The sequence below is a fragment of the Bubalus bubalis genome, chromosome 9 (genome assembly GCF_019923935.1).
Source record: "Bubalus bubalis isolate 160015118507 breed Murrah chromosome 9, NDDB_SH_1, whole genome shotgun sequence".
Lineage (NCBI taxonomy): Eukaryota > Metazoa > Chordata > Mammalia > Artiodactyla > Bovidae > Bubalus > Bubalus bubalis.
The window spans coordinates 84,942,646-84,964,410 of record NC_059165.1 but is presented as its reverse complement, the minus strand read 5'-3'; the positions used below and the strand labels follow the sequence as shown (position 1 = coordinate 84,964,410).

The 21,765-nt window shown below is 38.6% G+C and overlaps 1 protein-coding gene and 1 long non-coding RNA gene across 10 annotated transcripts in view; one reads left to right on the top strand and one right to left on the bottom strand.

Moving 5' to 3' along the window:
- The window catches only part of CCDC192 (coiled-coil domain containing 192), a 220,464-nt gene extending 199,721 nt beyond the window's left edge, over positions 1-20,743 (bottom strand). Inside the window, exons 1-2 of one of the 4 annotated variants that reach the window (XM_045166619.1) lie at positions 20,575-20,743; positions 14,409-14,460 (exon numbers count right to left, since the gene is read on the bottom strand). In XM_045166619.1, coding sequence (XP_045022554.1) covers positions 14,409-14,460; positions 20,575-20,693 — 171 coding nt within the window. In that variant the 5' untranslated portion in view covers positions 20,694-20,743. Of the gene's footprint in view, positions 1-14,408; positions 14,666-15,046; positions 15,263-20,574 lie in introns of those variants that run through there. The other 3 variants (XM_045166620.1, XM_045166618.1, XM_045166617.1) reach the window with 3 other exon arrangements.
- The window catches only part of LOC112586947, a 506,468-nt gene that overhangs the window by 284,616 nt on the left and 200,087 nt on the right, over positions 1-21,765 (top strand). The gene's annotated exons all lie outside the window — the stretch shown is intronic.

The window sequence follows — 21,765 nt, the reverse complement described above, 5'->3', positions numbered from 1 at the left end:
TTTTGGCCACAGCAATCAGAGCAGAAAAAGAAATAAAAGGAATCCAATTGGAAAAGAAGTAAAACTCTCACTGTTTGCAGATGACATGATCCTCTACATAAAAAACCCTAAAGACTCCACCAGAAAATTACTAGAACTAATCAATGAATATAGTAAAGTTGTAGGATATAAAATCAACACGAAGAAATCCCTTGCATTCCTATACACTAATAATGAGAAAATAGAGAAATTAAGGAAACAATTCCATTCACCATTGCAACAAAAAGAATAAAATATTTAGGAATATATCTACCTAAAGAAACTAAAGACCTATATATTGAAAACTATAAAACACTGGTAAAAGAAATTAAACAGGACACTACTGCTGCTGCTAAGTCACTTCAGTCGTGTCCGACTCTGTGTGACCCCCCATAGATGGCAGCCCATCAGGCTCCACCATCCCTGGGATAGATCCATGTTCATGGATTGGAAGAATCAATATAGTGAAAATGAGTATACTACCCAAAGCAATCTATACATTCAATGCAATCCCTATCAAGCTACCAACAGTATTCTTCACAGAGCTAGAACAAATAATTTCACAATTTGTATGGAAATACAAAAAACCTCGAATAGCCAAAGCTATCTTGAGAAAGAAGAATGGAACTGGAGGAATCAACCTGCCTGACTTCAGGCTCTACTACAAAGCCACAGTCATCAAGACAGTATGGTACTGGCACAAAGACAGAAATATAGATCAATGGAACAAAATAGAAAGCCCAGAGATAAATCCACGCACATATGGACACCTTATCTTTGACAAAGGAGGCAAGAAGATACAATGGAATAAAGACAATCTCTTTAACAAGTGGTGCTGGGAAAACTGGTCAACCACTTGTAAAAGGATAAAACTAGAGCACTTTCTAACACCATACACAAAAATAAACTCAAAATGGATTAAAGATCTAAACGTAAGACCAGAAACTATAAAACTCCTAGAGGAGAACATAGGCAAAACACTCTCCGACATACATCACAGCAGGATCCTCTATGACCCACCTCCCAGAATATTGGAAATCAAAGCAAAAATAAACAAATGGGACCTCATTAAACTTAAAAGCTTCTGCACAACAAAGGAAACTATAAGCAAGGTGAAAAGACAGCCTTCAGAATGGGAGAAAATAATAGCAAATGAAGCAACAGACAAACAACTAACTTCAAAAATATACAAGCAACTCCTACAGCTCAATTCCAGAAATAAATGACCCAATCAAAAAATGGGCCAAAGAACTAAATAGACATTTCTCCAAAGACATACAGATGGCTAACAAACACATGAAAAGATGCTCAACATCACTCATTATCAGAGAAGTGCAAATCAAAACCACTATGAGGTACCATTTCACGCCAGTCAGAATGGCTGCAATCCAAAAGTCTACAAGCAATAAATGCTGGAGAGGGTGTGGAGAAAAGGGTACCCTCTTACACTGTTGGTGGGAATGCAAACTAGTACAGCCACTATGGAGAACAGTATGGAGATTCCTTAAAAAACTGGAAATAGAACTGCCTTATGATCCAGCAATCCCACTGCTGGGCATACACACTGAGGAAACCAGAAGGGAAAGAGACACGTGTACCCCAATGTTCATCGCAGTACTGTTTATCATAGCCAGAACATGGAAGCAACCTCGGTGTCCATCAGCAGATGAATGGCTAAGAAAGCTGTGGTACATATACACAATGGAGTATTACTCAGCCGTTAGAAGAATACATTTGAATCAATTCTAATGAGGTGGATGAAACTGGAGCCTATTATACAGAGTGAAGTAAGCCAGAAAGAAAAACATCAATACAGTATACTAACGCATATATATGGAATTTAGAAAGATGGTAACAATAGCCCTGTATACAAGACAGCAAAAGAGACACTGATGTATAGAACAGTCTTTTGGACTCTTGGAGAGGGAGAGGGTGGGATGATTTGGGAGAATGGCATTGAAACATGTATAATATCATGTATGAAACGAGTCGCCAGTCCAGGTTTGATGCACGATACTGGATGCTTGGGGCTGGTGCACTGGGACGACCCAGAGGGATGGTGTGGGGAGGGAGGAGGGAGGAGGGTTCAGGATGGGGAACACATGTATACCTGTGGCAGATTCATTTTGATATATGACAAAACCAATACAATATTGTAAAGTTAAATAAAATTAAATTAAAAAAATAAAAATGGTGCACATCAAAAAAATCTTAAAAGAAAAAAAAAAAAAAAAAAAGAAGTAACATCTTAGAGGAAGTAGGAGGGGCTGTGGAGCCTTTGCCCCACAGAGTAATAGGTTCTCTACCAGAATCTGACAGAGAAGTTGGGTGCAGTCTCCGAGACCGATTCTCTGCCTCTCCTAGGCATCCTCTGAAATCCATTTTCTCCTGAATACTAACTGGAATGGGTTCTGTTGGTTTCAAGTGTGAATCTGACTGATTACTTGTTTGTTTGACTTTTAAGTAAGTTAATTATCCTGAGCCTCTACTTCCTCCTCTCTAAAAAATGGAGGAAATGCTAACTTACTGAGGGCTGCCGTGGTGATTAAATGTGGTCATGTGGAAAAATGCTTAGCATAATGCTTGACCCATAGAGGGAAGTTGCTTTATTTTGTTTTTTGTTTTTTTTTAAATCATCTTTTTAAGCTCTAGATTTTATGTTTCTGTGGTATAGCTCCTGGGAACTTACAGCTAAGGAAAGAGCCTGAGCTCTTGACCATAAGGATCAGAAACTCATAGTATTTGTGGTGGCATTGGCATCATGTAGCTGCATCTTCCCTGGTGGCTCAGCCGGTAAAGAATCTGCCTGCAACACAGGAGACTGCCTGCAAGGCAGGAGACCTGGGTTGTGGGTTGCCATTTCCTTTTCATTTCAACCCACTTCAAGCCATTTCCTTCTCCAGGGATCTTCCTGACCCAGAGACTGAACCTTCATCTCCCACATCTCCTGCATTGTAGGCAGATTCTTTACAACTAAGCCACTGGGGAAGCCCTAGAGAAGATATAGTATTACAGGTTATTTACCTTTTTATTTAAAAACTTTAATGTGGCTACTAGAAAATTTTAAATTAGATATTTGACTTTTAAATTATGTATTTCTATAAGACAATGCAGCTCTAAGTGGTGGAATCAATCATGTAAGTGAAACAGACTAAGCATCCTCAGATCATGACTTCTGAGAGACAGGTGAATGTCCTCAGTCATGAATAAGTAAATGAAACACACACCTCTAAAGACAAAAAAGGAGATTCTCATACAGGACAGGCTATATCACACAGAATTTTGCAACAGAACTTGGACTTCCTACTTTGTTAAGGAAATGTGTGACAGTATTCTGCCGTATTTTCTAACAGTGATGTGCCAAAAGTTTTACTTGGTAACAGGTATATTTGCTATGTTTATTTATTTATGTTTTTCCAACTTATTTTTTAATTTAATTTTATTTTTAAACTTTAGAATATTGTATTGGTTTTGCCAAATATCGAAATGAATCCGCTATGCCTTTATTCATCTGTCAATTATTTGAAAATAATTTTAAAAATGAAAAAAATTTAGACAAGTTTATATAATCCAGATGGTCAGTAATGATGATTATTTTCCTAGTATACTGAGTGTTAAGAACTTGAGTAATTGAAAGTTACCTTATGGGTACTAGGCTGTTTGCTTGTTTGTTTTTACCACAAAGCAGTTCTGAAATTGGACCATTCAGATCTCAGCATTACATGTTAAGCAGTCACAAAGAAAGTTACTATGGGAGATTTTTATAGATTTTCAGAACATCATTGTCAGAAAAGAATGTAAAACACATTTGAAGGCAAAAGGCCAAATGCAGCTTTACTCAGAAGGAGAAAAATTAATAAGATTCAGAATATAGTTACCACCACGGACATAGATATTTCTATTTTAAGAAAGATTCCAAGTAGAAATGGCCCCTAGGGAAAGCAGGCTGTTCTAGAATTTATAGCATTTTCCTTAGGCATTTGAGGCAGGCAAAACAGGGATTACTTTTTTCTAAAGAATGTTTCTGAACTACATCTAATTTTAAAATATCTTACAATTTAATTTTCCTTTGTATTAAATATATGATTCAAGAACATTTTCTTCCCTAACTGAAAAATGTGACCAGCTATTCAATAACAAACACATGAGAATCATTCATGTATTGACTGACTGCTGTTGATAGGTAAGGTCCAGAGCTAAAGCCTGGAGATAAAGCTGAATTCATCAAATTTTCTACCCTCCAGGAGCTCATAATGTGAAAAAAATTTGAGAAAGGGAAGACAGATACTCAGATAAGTGGACTCCAATATTACAGAGATGAGAAAGGAGAAAGGAAAAAGACATGTATTGAGCGACATCACTGGGCCATGAATTTTCAATATACTATGTCCCCCAAATTTAGATAATATAAAAGATATAAAAATGAAAATGAAAATCATCCAGAATTTTACCACCCAGAGGTTGCCACATGTTATTATGGACTGAAGGTGTGTGTTCCAGGTCCCGTCAAATTCATATGTTGAAGCTCTATTACCCAGTGTAACAGTATTACAACATGGGGCCTCTGGGAAGTCATTAGATTTCAATGAAGTCATCAGAGTGGTGTCCTTATGATGATCCCATAGTGCCCTTGTAAGACGAAATCAGAGAACTCTCTCTTTCTGTTACCTTCTCTCCCTTCCTTCCCCCTTTCACCCATGTGAGGATATAGCAACAAGGCAACTCTTTGCAAGCTAGTACCCAACCATGCTAGCACCCTCATCTCTTGACTTTCCAGCCTCTTGGATTGTGAGAAATCAGTGTCTGTGTTTTAAGCCACCCAGTCTGTGGTATTTTGTTATGGCAGCCTGAGCAGACTTAAACATCGCATTTGGTGTATAATCTTCTAGGCTTGTGTGTGTGTGTACTTGAAGATGAATAACATACAAAACATTCATAATATACATGGTTCAGTTCACTTCAGTCGCTCAGTTGTGTCTGACTCTTTGCAACCTCATGAATCGCAGCACGCCAGGCCTCCCTGTCCATCACCATCTCCCGGAGTTCATTCAAACTCACGTCCATCAAGTCGGTGATGCCATCCAGCCATCTCATCCTTGTGGTTAAATTCTTATCATTTTCAGTTAATAGAATTTCATAGATATCTATATTTGAATAATAATGTCATTTCCCTCTAATTTTAACTTTAAAAGCTATCACGACTTTGAACGTTCACAATAAATTTTACTATGTGCACAGGCAGTTTTCCTCACTATTCGTCAAACCTGTAATAAGCATATATGTGCATCTTTGTGACCTTGTTTTTCTAATAGTATAAAGGGAAAAAGTTTTTTACTGGATTTTAAAGATTATATACTTGACACATATTTAAGATTACACCCTCCAACTTCATCCTCCCACTCGTGACATGAGAATCAGACTTTTCTTACACCCTTGACAATAATGCTATTTTCAGTATTTTCTATGTCTGTCAAACTTATACATAAACATGATATCTAAATTCAAATGTTTTTATTACTTTGTCTCCATTTGGATATCTTATTGGGTATTTGTATGTCTTCTTATAAATTAGAAATTTTGTCCTTTGTCCATTTTCAATTTAAGGGCTAATTTTTTCCTCATTGATTTATATGAGACCTTAATATATGAAGGATATTATATTGTAATAGATGCTACAAATATGTACTAATACTTATTTTTAATATTTATAAATACTTCTTATATGGGTTAGAATAGTGGTGCACTTTCTTATGAGATATAGAATTTCTGGAGACTCAATTATCTTTTCATCTTTATGCATTAATGCATAACTTTGTTTGAGGGGAGAGTGAAGTTTTTGCAGAAGCAAAATCTAATCAAAACTTGGAGAAACATTCCATTTCTCTGAACCTCATTAAGTACAGATAATACATCACTTTGATTCAAATTATTAGACATATTTTGAAATAACTGATTCACTCTGATACCTTACCTAAATTAAACAGCTCAGCTATTGACATGATGACCTGGAGCTATTATTCCCAGAAGCAAATTTCAGTTTACAAAACCATCAAAATAAATAAAGCTGATGTTATCCAACCTGCCTGATGAGACTGAGGGCAGCCAGAGGCCAGACTTTACCCCTGAGAGCCTGCATTCTTGTGCTTCTCATCCCCAGGTCGCCCCACTCTCTGCCAACTTCTCTCCAGGCATCCAAAGTCTGACTTGAACCCTTCAGGGGATAGTCTCTCTCAAGGAAATCTAGAAGTTTGGGAAAGTATTTTTCTTCAGATGACAGCAGTTGAAGTGTACTCTCATAGTCAGACTGATTGATTCCATGGTCCCCAAAGCACATTTTTCCCTTGCCCTGTCTTCCTCTGTTCTGAATATTCAGCTTTCAGAAAATGAGCAAATTATACATGAAACTTGGGCTTTCTAGGTGGCACAGCGGTAAAGAATCTGCCTGCAGGAGACACAAGAGACATGGGTTCTATCCCTGGGTGAGGAGGATCCCCTAGAGGAAGAAATTGCAACCCACTCCAGTATTCTTGCCTGGAAAATGCCATTGACTGAGGAGCCTGGTGGGCTACAGTCCATGGGGTCACAAAGAGTCAGACACGATTGAGGACACATACATGAAACTTGAGTTTATCCAGAATATTTATTCAGAGTAACCCTTAAATTCAACTAATATATTTAACCTTTATATAGTCATATAACTTCTGTCCCCTTTCTACATTTCAAAACTTCCTATGTGTGTATACACATACTTAACATTTCCACTCTCACAGAAAAAAAAAAAAAAAGTCAGCACAAATTACCATGATTTTTCTCCCAAAATAATGCCTGTTGTTTGGAATTTTTTGCCATTTGAAGAAGCCAAATAGAAAAAAATGTCATGGGCATCTGATGAAACAAATTTGCAGACACTCAAATACTTCAGTTTACAGAGGTCCTTTGCGCCGCTGATGCTTCTTGGGGACATTCTGGAAAACAGTCTATCTGTAAACAATCTGTTTCAGGGCCACGTGTTGGCTAAATTTCTTTGCCTGTTGACATTTTTTAAAAGGAACACAATTTGCATGTGAAAACAGGACCTTTTGTTTCTTATACATTTACTCTGTTGGAAAAATTAAAAACAAAACAGGTCATCTTGCCTAACTGCTTATGAAGGAGCGTTTTGTAAAGGACACTTCCTAGTTCTTTGGCCAATCTTATTTTAAACTACTCTTTTTTAACTCTCTATTAACTCTTAAGTTGGATAGAACTTATTATTAAAATGAAAAGTTCTGGAGGTAACATTTTATTTTGTATCTAACTATAGCATTTCCTTTCTTAGGTTTAATTATTTTCTTATTTATGTCTAGCTTTATATTGCTGTAATTTTGTTTGTGTGTCTTTGGCTGCATCAGTTCTTAGTTATGGCATGCAGGCTCTTCTTTTTTGTGCACGGGCTTCTCTAGGCATGAGGGTTCAGTAGTTGTGGCTCCTGGGCTTAGTTGCCCCTCAGCATGTGAGACCTTAGTTCCCCTACCTGGGACTGAACTCGTGTCTCCTGCATTGGAAGGCGGATTCTTAACCTCTGGACCACCAGGGAAGTCCCCAATATTGCTGTAATTTTTGTCCACCAAAATATTTCTGAAAATTCTTCTAGCACACGATATGATTTCACTTGCCCAGTCCTTGGAGTTGTTTCTGGCCATGTGACTTCTCTGACTAATGAAGAAGGAGGAGACACGGTGTGTCTGCACTTCCAGGCTGAGCACTCTCTGCACACTCTCCTCCCAACGCTGCCCACCTGGATCACAGGAGGGCGATCCCAGGCAAGGCTCCCATCCAGAGGCCCCTCAGTAACAACGATCAACAGTGTCCCTCTGCCTCCCAGTGTGGACGGCTATTGTGAAGAAGAAATGAATCATTCAGATAAATATAATATGAAGATAAGCCATTAGCCAATTGCAGCTTATATCCTTCCAAAACTTAAATGAAGTTTTGATATTTCTTGATAGTAGCCAAAGGAAAAAGAAATATATTTCTCACCAATGTTGCCATCACTACCACCTCTCTATGTACTGTTTGACCTGAACTCTCTGTTGAAGTTGTTGCCTGTAGAATCCATGCTACTAAATTAGCTGAACTTTGAGATGATTATATAGGGACAACAGTGGGATAGGAGCAGGAAAGCCTGACCTGGATCAGTGCCTCATTTCTTGCAAGATACCGATATAAAAGTGAGGCATGAGAGGTTGAACAATGTGTAGAAACTCAGACTAACATCTCATGTTCCAGCATCTGGGGAGCTAACATTACCCGTCCACATATAGTAATGTTGGTAATATTAGATACTATCTAGATGAACTAGCAGATGTCTCTAGAAATAAAGCTTTGATTTCTATACTATTCATGTTCTTTTATGGCGGGAAAAAGCCAATTGTTAGTTTGAAACCATGAAACTTACCATGCTTTTAAAAGTTTATTTACTTTTGGCCGTGGTTGGGTCTTTGTCGCTGTGCAGGCTTTTTTCTGGTTGCGGCAATGGGGGGCTACTCTCTAGTCGCAGTGCACGGGCTTCTCACTGCGGTGACTTTTCTTGTGGAGTACAGACTCTAGGGCACATGGGCTCAGTAGTTGTGGCTCCCGGGCTCTAGAGCACAGGCTCAGTAGTTGTGGCACACCAGCTTTAGTTGCTCCGAGGCATGTGAGATCGTCTCTGATTAGGGATCAAACCCATGTGTCCTGCATTGACAGGTGGATCCTTCACCACTAAGCCACCAGAGAAGCTCTACCATGCTTTATTAAATGTTTTACTTCCTTAAAGTTTGCAGATTTTCATTAAATCTCTCACATCAAGAAAGATTTGTCTGAAGGATTATCAAAGTTACAGAGACAGTTTCTATTCATATCTTTTGTCTTGCCCTCAGTTACAGCACAATGGCTGCTTTGCATTTCTCGTGAATTTCCATTCACAAAACCTCATTCATTCAGTTAGACTTATTCTGGTTGTGTTATTCTGTGGGGTTAGAGTTCCAGGGTTACCGACTCTCAGAGATTTGGTTACAGAGGGCTTATTGGAGATGGCTCTTATAAGCAACACCTATAACAGAAGAAAAGAAGCAGAAATGCAACAGTGGCCTGAGCTGATTACATTAGCGAGTTGGCCCGGCCCTTCAGGATTGCCCTCAAAAAAAGGGACCCAGGTCTTGCAGCCCTGCATCAACCAGTCACTGGATGCAGGTTGACACATGAATGGGGATGACTTTGGAGCAATGGAGTGCCTTCATCCAAGTAAGATTCCTGGTGATAGGCTCAGCTGCTGGTCATCTCAGGCAAAATTAGCTCAAAGTAAATCATAGATCTAAATGTGAAACCTAAAACTATAAACCTTCTGGTAGAAAAAAGAAAATATTTGTGACCTTGGGCAAAGATTTCTTAAATCAGATAGCAAAAGCATGATCCATGACAGTACAAATTGATAGATTAGACTTCATCAAAATTAATAACTTCTGCTCTTCTAAAGACACTGCTAAGAGAATGAAAAGACTAACCATAGACTGAAGAAAATACCTGCAAAACACACATCTGAAAAATTATATGTATCTAGAATATATAAAGAACTTTCAAAACCCAATGATAAGAAACAAACAACACAACTTAAAAATTTGTGTTGAACAAAACATTTCAATAGATATGTCACCAAATGAGATAGAAGGATGGCAAATAGATAAAAAGGTGCTCAAACACCATTAGTTATTAAGGAAATGAACATTAAAACCACAATGAGATACCACCTCACCTATTAGAATGGCTAAACTTAAGAGAGAATATGAATAAACTAAAACTTTCATACACTGCTAGTGGGAATGTTAAATGATACTACAAATTTGGAAAATAGTTTGAGAATTGTTAAGAAAGTTAAAAATACAGCTTACCATGTGATTCAACCATTTCACTCTTAGGGATTTACCCAAGAGGAAAGAAAGCATATGTCCATACAAAGATTTGTACATGAACATTTATAGCAGCTTTATTTGTAAAAAGTCAAAAGCTGGAAATAATCTAAGTGCCAGTCAGTGGGTGAAGGCATGAGCAAACTGGTGCATTCAGTGCAGTGGAATACTATTTAGCAATAAAAATTAATTATCAATGCACACTAAAATGTGGATGAAGTTCAAGACAATTTTGCTGAGTGAAAGAAGTCAGTAAAAAGTTGCATATTGTATGACTTTATTTGTATAAAGCTCAAGGAAATGAAAACAATACATAATGACATGAAACGCACTTCCTTGGAAATAAGGTGGGAAGGAATGAGTAAGAGGGATCACAAAGGAGCACGAGAAAGTTCTGGGAGTGATGGAAAGATCATTATCTTGACTATCATGGTGGTTTCACATGTGTATACATATGTTAAAACTCATCAACTTGTACACATTATATTTGTCAAGTTTGCTTAAGGAAAAAAGAGAAAGGAAGAAAGAAGAAAGAAAGAAAAAATAAAAGGAAAAGAAAGGAAACAAAATCTAAAACAGTTCTGCGATATCATTTCTTACATATTCGAGTGGTAAAATAACCTATTTCTTATAACAGCAACAAGTCTTTATATTTAAATACCTGTGGCAGATTCATTTTGATATTTGGCAAAACTAATACAATTATGTAAAGTTTAAAAATAAAATAAAATTAAAAATAAATAAATAAATAAATAATAATAAATAAATATACATAGAAATGCAAATCTATATTGATCTCATTTCAAGATAAGTAAGAATGTCTCCTTTAAATCATTTGAAATGTTCATTTAAAATACAAGCAATATTTAACACCTGTAATTCATTAGTGATTTGAAAGTTTGCTTATCAAAGGGGAGAATCTTTTGAAAGCTATTTCAGAATGCTAAAATTTAGAAATATCAGAAATGTGACCAAATATATGCTTCCTGCAAAATAATGCTATGTTATACCTAGTACTAGAAGAATAGAAGTTATACAATTTGACACAACTTAAGGCATTCTTGTCTTTTCCGGTTTGTCAAATGTAGTATTTTAAAAGCTAATTTAAGCTTGTTTTATAAAGTTGACTTCCTATATAGTGCACTATGAACTGGACCTTATGAATTAAAAAATTTTAAAGTGCTTTAATATTTTTGGCTCTTAATAATTCTTTAATGAAGTCATCACTGAGTTACAATTTGAACCCTAAATGGCTTATGAGGTTTTATATAAGCCTAGTTTTGTAAAATGAGTGAAATAGTTCATACATATCCTAGCATTAATGAGTTCACAGCCACACTCTCACTTTTGGATGTGCCGCTCCACATAACCAAAGGCCATGTGATGTTTCACATTGTTTGTTTCTATGTGTCACAGTTTTCAGGAATAGTTCACGGGGAGAAACCCTGAGTCAGGTATCTGGTTCAGGTCACGCCTCCTTGCAATAGAACTTTTATTTCCTAAACAATTTCAAATGAGATGATTTATAAGCACTAGCTGTTCTTTGTCAGGGGATGTTAAAATGGAGCAAACTCAACAGTTCAAATAACATTCTAATATGGCCCAGATAAACAGGGGTAACCTGGCACCTGAAAAGTGGATCTATGTAAATTCTCACTGGGTTATACCATAATGTTCTTGCTCTGCAGTTAACATATGACTCATTGATCACTCAACAGCTGGACTCTCCCTCAATCTCCTTGATTCTAAATTTCTTAATTTCTAAGGTGATAATAACAATATTCATGAAGGAGGAGGAGAAGAAAAGTACAATAGTGATGATTCTAAAAAAACCACCCCCATCTGCTGCTGTAACAGTTCAGAGAGACAGCCATCTGTCAGTCACCCAGGGCTTTGCCTGGAACTCAGTCCAGTCGTCCTGTTTCAGGTGGTATTGAGTGAATGCTGTTTTGGTATCACAAACTTTCTTTCAGGGGCATAGAGATGCATGGGTCTTCCTAGGTGGTGCTAGTGGTAAAGAAACCTCAGGAAACATAAGAGACAAGGGTTTGATTCCTAGGTTCGGAAGATCCCCTGAAGGAGGGCATGGCAACCCACTCCAGAATTCTTGCCTGGAGAATCCCTCAGACAGAGGAGCCTGGTGGGCTACGGTCCATAGGGTCGCACAGAGTCAGATACGACTGAAGCCACTTAGCTGCAGACATGAATAAAGACTCTAAGAATGCACAGTTTACCAGGAAAGTCAAGATGTTAAAGTACTGTTCAGAGGCCACGTGCCACAAAGGGAGAGTGTGTTTCATTCTGCTTTGGTGCTTGAGATGCCTTCACAGAATTAAAGACATTTTTATCCTTCATCCGTGTGTTCTCTACCAAAGCTAACCACAACTATTCAAAAGAGGCATCTGAGACCCACCTACAATTTGGTTCCTTGTGGTACAGAGCAGAATCTGGTCTGTTAAATAATCATCCTTTGAGTTCCAAGATTTGAAGGGGGTTGTGCATTGAGGCGGCAGCACTAATTGTGATCATCCTATGGCCTTCAAGTCTCTAATCCTAACCTCCACCTCAAGCTAAATGTATTCTTTTAGAAATGTAAAAATTCAGTAACTAAAGCAGAAGCAGTTACTTCAAGCCCCCAGGGCTCTCAGCTCTGTGAAATGTAAATTGAAAGAAGATAGATTCTGAACTCTGGGAAACTAATTGGGAGCCCTAGGCAGAAATCCTAAATGTAGTAATTGGCACTTTGTCCTTTTCAGTGTCTTAGACAGCCAGTGAGAGGGTTACCTCTAGGGTGTTAACTGATTAGCATTGTTAGAGAAAAGGCAGCCAACAGAGATTGGTAGGCTGAAGCTTCCATTTCCAAAACTCCAATTTAACTGCTAGCTCAAGGGTTACAACTAACCAGAGGAAAAACATTTTCATATAGTGCCAGTGAAGGGACACTCTTCCTTTGGACAATAAAACCGTAAATAACTCTACTACGTAAGTTAAAAACTCACTGAAGAATCGTAATAGAATATTCAATGATAACTAGAGGTAGAAAAATTCTTCATTAAAATCATATTCTGATCTAAGTTAGTTTCCCTTTGACTTCTATTTCTTCATCAAAAACCCATCTCCTGAAAATTTCTGTGGATTTGAGACATATGTCCAGTCTGTCTGGAAAGTGAAAGTGAAGTCGCTCAGTCGTGTCCGACTCTTTGCGACCCCATGGACGGTAACCTACCAGGCTCCGTGGTCCATGGGATTTTCCAGGCAAGAATACTGGAGTGGGCTACCATTTCCTTCTCCAGAGGATTTTCCCAACCCAGGGATCGAACCTGGGTGGGAATCCCCAGAATAAATGAATTCTTAGAAAAGAGATCTTAACACTGAACAAAAATAATTATGTGGAAGTAAGGTTCTGAATATGTACCTCACTAGATCAAATGTTCTTAGCTGATGATGATGGGGTGGGTCATGAGTAGAAAAGAAGAATGCTGAATCCAGAAAGAAATAGAGAAACCAAAGGGCAAGGTCCCACGGTGCACAGAGTAGTCTGTTTGAAATGAATCTATTCCTAATAGCTATACCACTGAACACTTGCAGATAAGTTTCCCAACCATTGTCATATCCCAAACATCTTATTTCAAATAGACTATTAAAGTCTCATCATCCTCATTCTACAGATGAAAAACAAGGCTTGGAGAGTTTAAGTTACTTGGGGTATCATTACAGCCTAATTCCTAGTCCTGCAATCTTTCTTCTCTACCACACTGCCTTTACATTAGAGCTAGAAAGGTTGTTCCAGAAATGTCTGTGGGTAGAGTCTAGGGGATCCTTACTAAAACTGAGTCAGGGTGTACAGATAGCTCATTCTTTTTCTTTTTTAAGGGAAATCCTCAAACTTGCATAAAAATAGAAAGCTAGTATAATGAGTCTCCATGAACTCATCACAGCTATAATACCGACCTACCCAATTGTCACCTGAGGTCTCTGGGAGGACTAGTTGAGGCTTAGGTAGAAAGGACCCAGCTGCCCCAGAATGACTTGAAGGGAAATGAACTGAGAATATCGGGAAGGGACTGTGATTTAAACCCAAACAAACCAAGTAAGATGAGTTACCCAATCTGTTTCATGTCTAAATTCCAGAGTTTGCTTATATACAAGCAAATACTTTGAAGTAACCCAGGATATCTATGCTTGTGCAGGACCCCAGAGAGCAGTGTGAGATCACAAGGAAAAACGTGATCACAGCCACGGCATACCAACTTCCCTCCTCCCCAGCAGCATCCTCTCATTGATACCCTGCCCACTTTAACACATTCTACTTGAAAAAGAACATGTTTTATTTTTTAAAATGTGTACTAGTAAAATATGAAAGAGAAACTCTGTTAGAAAAATCTCTACATTAATTAAAGAAGTTACAGTTTCATGAACTGTAATGCTTTTAAAAGAGAAACTCAGGAAAACCTCTTTTCTTACCGGTATTGTGTTTCTTTGTTGTGTATGTGATGCTGAATTTCCAGACGTGGTGCTGAAATAAAGTAAGAATTCAGAATTCCAAAATTTTCTCTCAGACATGAACACACTCATACACACACATACACACCCCACATCTAATAGATCTTTATGCTGTAACATTGAAGATGTATCTTTTAAAGTATTTCCTCCCAATGTCATTTTCTGAACATTTTTAAAGGAAGTCAAAACTAGAGAATGTAAACTTTACTTGAAGAAGATAAAATAGCCTTTAAATGTCCTCTTGAGAATAAGCAGTCTGAACAGTACAATCTGTTCTGAAAACCTGCAAAATATCTTATTTCAACTAAAAAAAAAAAGAGAGGAAAAACATATCCTATGAAACAGCAGAATTCTTTGTCTCCTACACTGCTTCTCAACCAATTTCTCTTTGTCTGCTGGATTATTTCCAATAGTTTACAAACATGCTGTTATTTAGTGCATCTCGAGCCCTCTTAACCCTTTAGTTTCTGCTTGATTACTCTGATCCTCATTAGAGCAAAACTATATTGTCACTGTCTCTAATTCCTTTCTTCCTATTTTTTGTTAAAGCCACTCCATTCAGACTCTCACAACTATCATTCCACAGAAATTGCACTTACTGAATTCACTAGTGAGTCCACATTACTGTAACCAGTGGTCATGTGTCACAGTTCATCTTAACAACTTTTGACATGATTCAAGACTCCCTCCTTGAAATGCATTCTTCACTTGGCTCCCAGGACATCCTCCCATTCCATCTACTGTTCCTTTTCAGTCTCCTTTGATGGTTGTTTCTTCTTTCTCTCAACTCTCTACATTGGCCTGTTCTCTTCTCTACTCACATTCACTCCCTTGGTGAGCTGCTCCAGCTTCGGGGATTTAAATATTATTAATATGCTGGGGCTTCCCTGATGGCTCAGACAGTAAAAGAATCTGCTTGCAATGCAGGAGACCTGGATTCAACCCCTGGGTCAGGAAGATCGCCTGGAGAAGGGAATGGCAACCCACTCCAATATTCTTGCCTGGAGAATTCCATGGATAGAGGAGCCTAGCAGACTACAGCCCATGGGGTCGCAAAAAGTTGGACACGACTGAGCAACTAACACAATATGCTGACCACTCCCCAATACATTTTTCCAGTGCAGACATCTCCCTAGAAATCCAGATTCATTCATTCGATTGCTTTCTTGACATCTCCACCAGGATGTCTAATAGACATCTCACTTTCAACATTTCTAAAACCTAACTCCTAATTCCTACTCCCAAATCTGTTCTACTTGCAGTCTTCTCCATCTCAGTTGACGATGACATTATCTTTCCAGTTGCTCAGGCCAAAACCTTGACTTTTCTTTTTGTCATGGAAACCAAATCCAACCCAACAGGAAATTTGGGGATCTACCATCATAATATATCTGGTACCTGGCCAGTTTTCACCATCTTAATTGCTAACAACCTGGTTTAAACCTCAAGCCACATCAGATCTTACCTGGACTGTTGCATTAACCTCCTAAATAGCTCTCTCTGGTTTCACTTTTGCCCCCTACCTTCAGTTTTCAATACACATCAACTGTAAAAATATTATTTCACTCTGCTAAAAACAAACAAAAATCTCCAATAAATGATTCCATTTCACTTAGAATAAAAGCCAAAGGCCATGTAATGACCTACAAGCTCCTAAAGATGTCTTTGCCATTCAACCTTTCCACCTACTGTAGGATTCCATTCCATTCCCTTCTCCTCCCAAACATACCTCTCTCCTCTTTACCTGTCTGAATTCATCACATATTCCTCTGCTCAACTCCTCCCTTTTGAGTCACACTGGCTTTCTTATTGATCGTCCATCACTTATGCCAGGAAGCTTTCATCTCTACTTGTCCACCAGGCTTTTTACTAATTCCTTCTTTTCTTTGCTCAAATATCCCTTTCTCAGGCAAGCCTACCACATGCACTTCATTTAGAATTAAGCTCCTCACTCCTCTGTCCATCCAAATTACCATGATTGATTTTTCTTTGCAGTGTTTACCACCTTCTAACACTTTATGTACTTGCATGTTTATTATATCCATTGTGTTTCCTCTCAACTGAACGTATAAATTCCTTAAAGATAGGGAATTTTTTGTGCTGTTATTTTGTTACTCTATCCCTAACATCTTCAAGAGGGCTAGGATGGTCAGTAAATACTTGTTGAACGAATAAATGAATGAATAGTTGAGTTAATAAACCTCCAATCTTAATAAGTCATTCTGTTGTTACAAGCTAGCAAGCCTTATTTTACAATACTGGGGCACTTTTATTATTTTCTATCCTACTATCTCCCTAATGAGTGTGTTATTTTATTCCCATATTTCTGTGCATATCTCTTACTTTAAAAAGTCAAACCGTTTAAAATGTTCACAGAGTAATCAGTGACTATTGAACAAAATTAATTAAATTCCCACTTAGTGAAGGACACACTGGGGTTCTGAGAGAGATAATTGTTTTTCTTGCATCATACCTAAATCAGCTTTCTACTTGACAGTACCTCTTTATCATGAAATGGAAAACACGCTTTTGATCATCACAGTTGCTGGGCAAAACAGCAAACCATTTGAAGGACCTTAATAAGCTGGCTCCTCTTGCCTTTTAACTAATTTTACTTTCTATCAATCTACTTCGCAAAAACTGATGTTTTCGCCAAACTTGATTTTTACTACCCTGTAGTTCCAGGTCATGTGTTTATCTTTTTCTTAGATTGTTTCCTCATGCTCTCATCTCTGTTTGTTAAAATCATACCTATTCTTCATGACAATGAAAGGTAAAAGTGTTAGTTGCTCAGTCGTGTCTGACTCTTTGCGAACCCCAGAGACGGTAGCCCGCCAGGCTCCTCTGTCCATGGGATTCTCCAGGCAAGAATACTGGAGTATGTTGCCATTCTCATTCCTCATACCACAACTCAAATGCTGCTCCCTGCCCACGCCCCCCCCCCCACCCCCACCCCCAAGCCTCTTCAGTTCTACTGGTAAGAACCATTTCTTGCCTCTGTGTCCACAAGCAGATTTTGGATGTCTGTCTTTTATAATTTTTATTTCATTTCATGATGTTGTACAGCTATTTGTCTACCTTTATTTTGCATTTCTCAATGACACCTCCCAGAAGACAAGGACTGTGCTTAATCAAGAAATTAATATTCGATCACTGAAGGAAGCCAAACCAAAAAAAAAACTGAGTCCAATACATGTGCATATTCAGATGTGACACAGATATACAAGAAAAAGTACTGTTTGAAGCTCATTTCTTTTAGTAATGCCTGAAACAAAACTACTGGTTTAAAAGGCAGATTTGGCTGCCTGACAATAATATTTAAAGGTCATGAGTCATGGCCTCAGGGTAACCATAGTAACTTAGCATACACAGGACAAGTCATATTGTACCATAATTAAGGGAACAAAAGCTTTAGAAAGCCTATTAGCCTGGAGAGAAAACAAATTAGAATTAACAAATATATTTATGAAGCTTGCTTTTATTGCACTGATTTCTTACTTCAGGGTTCATAGAAGAGCTGAAAAAACATCTTCAAATTTCTTTTGGCAGGAAATAATAATATGACATATAGGCCTTATAGTTGCTTTTTCCAGTACTTAATAAGGACATAAATATTTCATTCCTTTCAGTGAAAAAAATCTTTATATCTGTTCTCCCAACTGTTTACCTCCTTTTTTTCACCAATTGGTCCAAATGGATAAATATTTTAATAAAATTCGTTTGGAAATACACCTATTGAGCACCTCGTCTCTTCTAGGAGAGGATAGAGAGCTTTGTTTCATTCCCTAGGTTAATTGCATCCAGCGCCTAACCATCCCTGGCTTAGACAACACAGGTGCAAGTTCCCCATTTGATTTCAACTATATACACTGTGGAATAGGTCTGTCTCAAGGGCCTGGGAAGAGGAGGAGAGAGAAATTAAGGCAAGCAGATACATGGGGCCAGTTTGTTCCTGCTTAGAAGTGAAAGAGCTGAATTGCACCATTCTAAAGGGGAAGAAATATCAATAACCTCAGATATGCAGATGACACCACCCTTATGGCAGAAAGTTAAGAGGAACTAAAAAGCCTCTTGATGAAGGTGAAAGAGAAGAGTGAAAAAGTTGGCTTACAGCTCAACATTCAGAAAACTAAGATCATGGCATCTGGTCCCAACACTTCATGGGAAATAGATGGGGAAACAGTAGAAACAGTGTCAGACTTTATTTTGGGGGGCTCCAAAATCACTGTAGATAGTGATTGCAGCCATGAAATTAAAAGACGCTTCCTCCTTGGAAGAAAAGTTATGACCAAACTAGATAACATATTCAAAAGCAGAGACATTACTTTGCCAAAAAGGTCTGTCTAGTCAAGGCTATGGTTTTTCCTGTGGTCGTGTATGGATGTGAGAGTTGGACTGTGAAGAAAGCTGAGCGCCGAAGAATTGATGCTTTTGAACTGTGGTGTTGGAGAAGACTCTTGAGAGTCCCTTGGACTGCAAGGAGGTCCATCCAGGCCATTCTGAAGGAGATCAGTCCTGGGTGTTTTTTGGAAGGACTGATGTTAAAGATGAAACTCCAATACTTTGGCCACCTCATGCGAAGAGTTGACTCATTGGAAAAGACTGTGATGCTGGGAGGGATTGGGGGCAGGAGGAGAAGGGGATGACAGAGGATGAGATGGCTGGATGGCATCACGGACTCGATGCACATGAGTTTGAGTGAACTCCGGGAGTTGGTGATGGACAGGGAGGCCTGGCGTGCAGTGATTCATGGGGTCGCAAAGAGTCAGACACAACTGAGTGACTGAACTGAACTGAACTGAAAGGTGAAGTGGAGTTTCATGGTCATCCACTCTTTCCTTCATCAGAGCCATGCTCCATGCTTGCACAGAAGACTCTGTTCCATATACCAAGAAAACAGACATACCATTGATGATTTACAGTGAGAGCAAAGCCCTTCTTTCCACTTGACTTCCCTTCTGATGGTACCCTGGGCTGTTCCTTTCAAAGTTGTTGCTGTTGTTTTTATCACAGGCCATTTTTCCTCCATTTTGTAACATTGCATTCACCTCTCCAACTGTCAGCACATTGACGTGTCATCTCTAAATGTGCCATGTTCAGAGAAATGAAAACAAGTGTTTGCTAGATTTTTATTTTCTTTAACAGAAACTACCTTCAAAAAACTTCCTTCCCCCAAAAGATTGTCAGTCTTTTGAGTCACAGACTCCTCTGCACATAGAAATGTTTCTCATAAACAGGAGAATTTGTGAATTTCTCATTTCATTTATGGATCATAGACATAGGTTAAAAGGAAATAAAAGCAAGGCTCACACATTTCATGTTGAAGAAGGAAATGGCAACCCACTCCAGTATTCTTGCCTGAAAATTCTCATAGGAGGGCTGTAGTCCAAGGGATTGCAAAGACTCGGATACAACTGAGCAAGGAAGCACACATTTCATGTAATGAAAATACATTTTAAATCTTAATAAATCAGGACTAGAGTTACATGTGTGCATATCACAAGGACATCATTTTATAGGAAATAGCTCTTTCTACAGAAAAGTTCTGGTCATCTCTCTTACAAGGTTTAAAAGAAAATTGTAAGTGGAAGGTATATCTACATTTTAAGGGGAAAGAAACATGGTGTCAACATGCATATTTCCTAATGATTAACTATAGATCGATTGTAGCAGGGAACCATACTTCGATATTTATAGCCAGAGTTGGTTTGGATTTCTGTTTGAGTATGGTTGGAATGACCTAACTTCTTTTGTGTATATCTCTTGGCAAGGGAGCAGCAAAGATGACATTTCATTCCAGTGATTCTAAAAACGGGCTACCTCAACTTCCCCTTCTCACACCAGTATAATGGTTGGGGTGAGTATGTGATTTTGGGAAGAACGAGTGAGGAACATTTTATTCATTCAGCAAATATTTACCTAACACCTGCATATCAGACCCTGCCCTGTGATCTGAGAAGGCATCCACGTTCAAAGAAAGGGATCATTCTCCAGGAAAGGAGAAAAAGTCTATCTGATGTTTTTCCCCAGACATGAAGGAAAGGTTTTCTTTGAAGCACCAAGTAAAGGCTACTTTATCTATAAATTCCCATGAATTCTTTTGGAATGGGAGTAGTTAGGAACTCACCTGCTTCTCCCTGGGGTTTCACACCCTGGTGCCACAGATGTCTTGCTGTAACATTCTCCCATCTCAAGTCGGGCCCCCTGAGGTACCCTGTCCGTGAGACAGACATCGACTATCCCCATTCCTTAGACATTTAGAATCCCTGTTATTACTCTGCTGTCCCCGTTACTAGGCAACCACAATGGCTGAGGAAAGGACCGTTAGCTTCCCAGAGAAAAAGTTTCAATTACAAAGCCACAGTAACCTCTAAAAACATTTCACAAATCAGATCCAGGCAGGAGTGTAGATGAAAATCACTATGTATTCATCATTTCTGGAAAATGCACTCAAAGTGGGCCACAAGCAATGATTTTTGTGCTCAAACCATGACATGTTTACATTCAGAACCAGTGCTAAGGAAACAGTCACACTGTTTGAGTGTGTGTAGTCACAGAAATGGATTGGTTTACAGGCTGCCAGTAGTTTTTGCCACAGACCACCTCCCCCTGTGATAATATTCCTTTCCTGGGACCCATAGGCCCCAGGCAGAAAACTGTACCTGGCCACATCCTAATTAAGGCTTCTATCCTGACTTAGGATTGCAGAAGTGATAAATTATGCTGATTAGCTGGTGATCTGCTCACTGTCACAAATCATCTATAGCCACTGCTCCTTCTTCCTTGTTGTTTGTCCGAAAAACACAGCCACTTTCTCCAGCCAGTTGCTACATCTCTCCCTGGATGCCTTTGTGGACCCAGAACAACTTGTATTCACTCCACTTTCTGCCCTGGCAGGAAGTACATATAGGACCTTTGCAGTCTACAGACAGAATCACTCCTGGGCTTTGAACTCTTATCTTCTGGGCTCACACAAACCTAATCACACAGTGCATCCAAAATAAATTAGATTGGTAGGGGAGAAATTTTTCTAATCACAGAGTTTATTTCTAGAGATGGAGCATGTAGACCAGATAACTGCAAGAGTAGTGAAATCAGTTCAGTTCAGTTCAGTCGCTCAGTCGTGTCTGACTCTTTGTGACCCCATGGACTGCAGCATACCAGGCATCCCTGTTTTTTCACCAACTCCCAGAGCTTGCTCAAATTCATGTCCATCAGGTCGGAGATGCCATCCAACCATCTCATCCTCTATCATCCCCTTCTCCTCCTGCCTTCAATCTTTCCCAGCATCAGGGTCTTTTCAAATGAGTCAATTCTT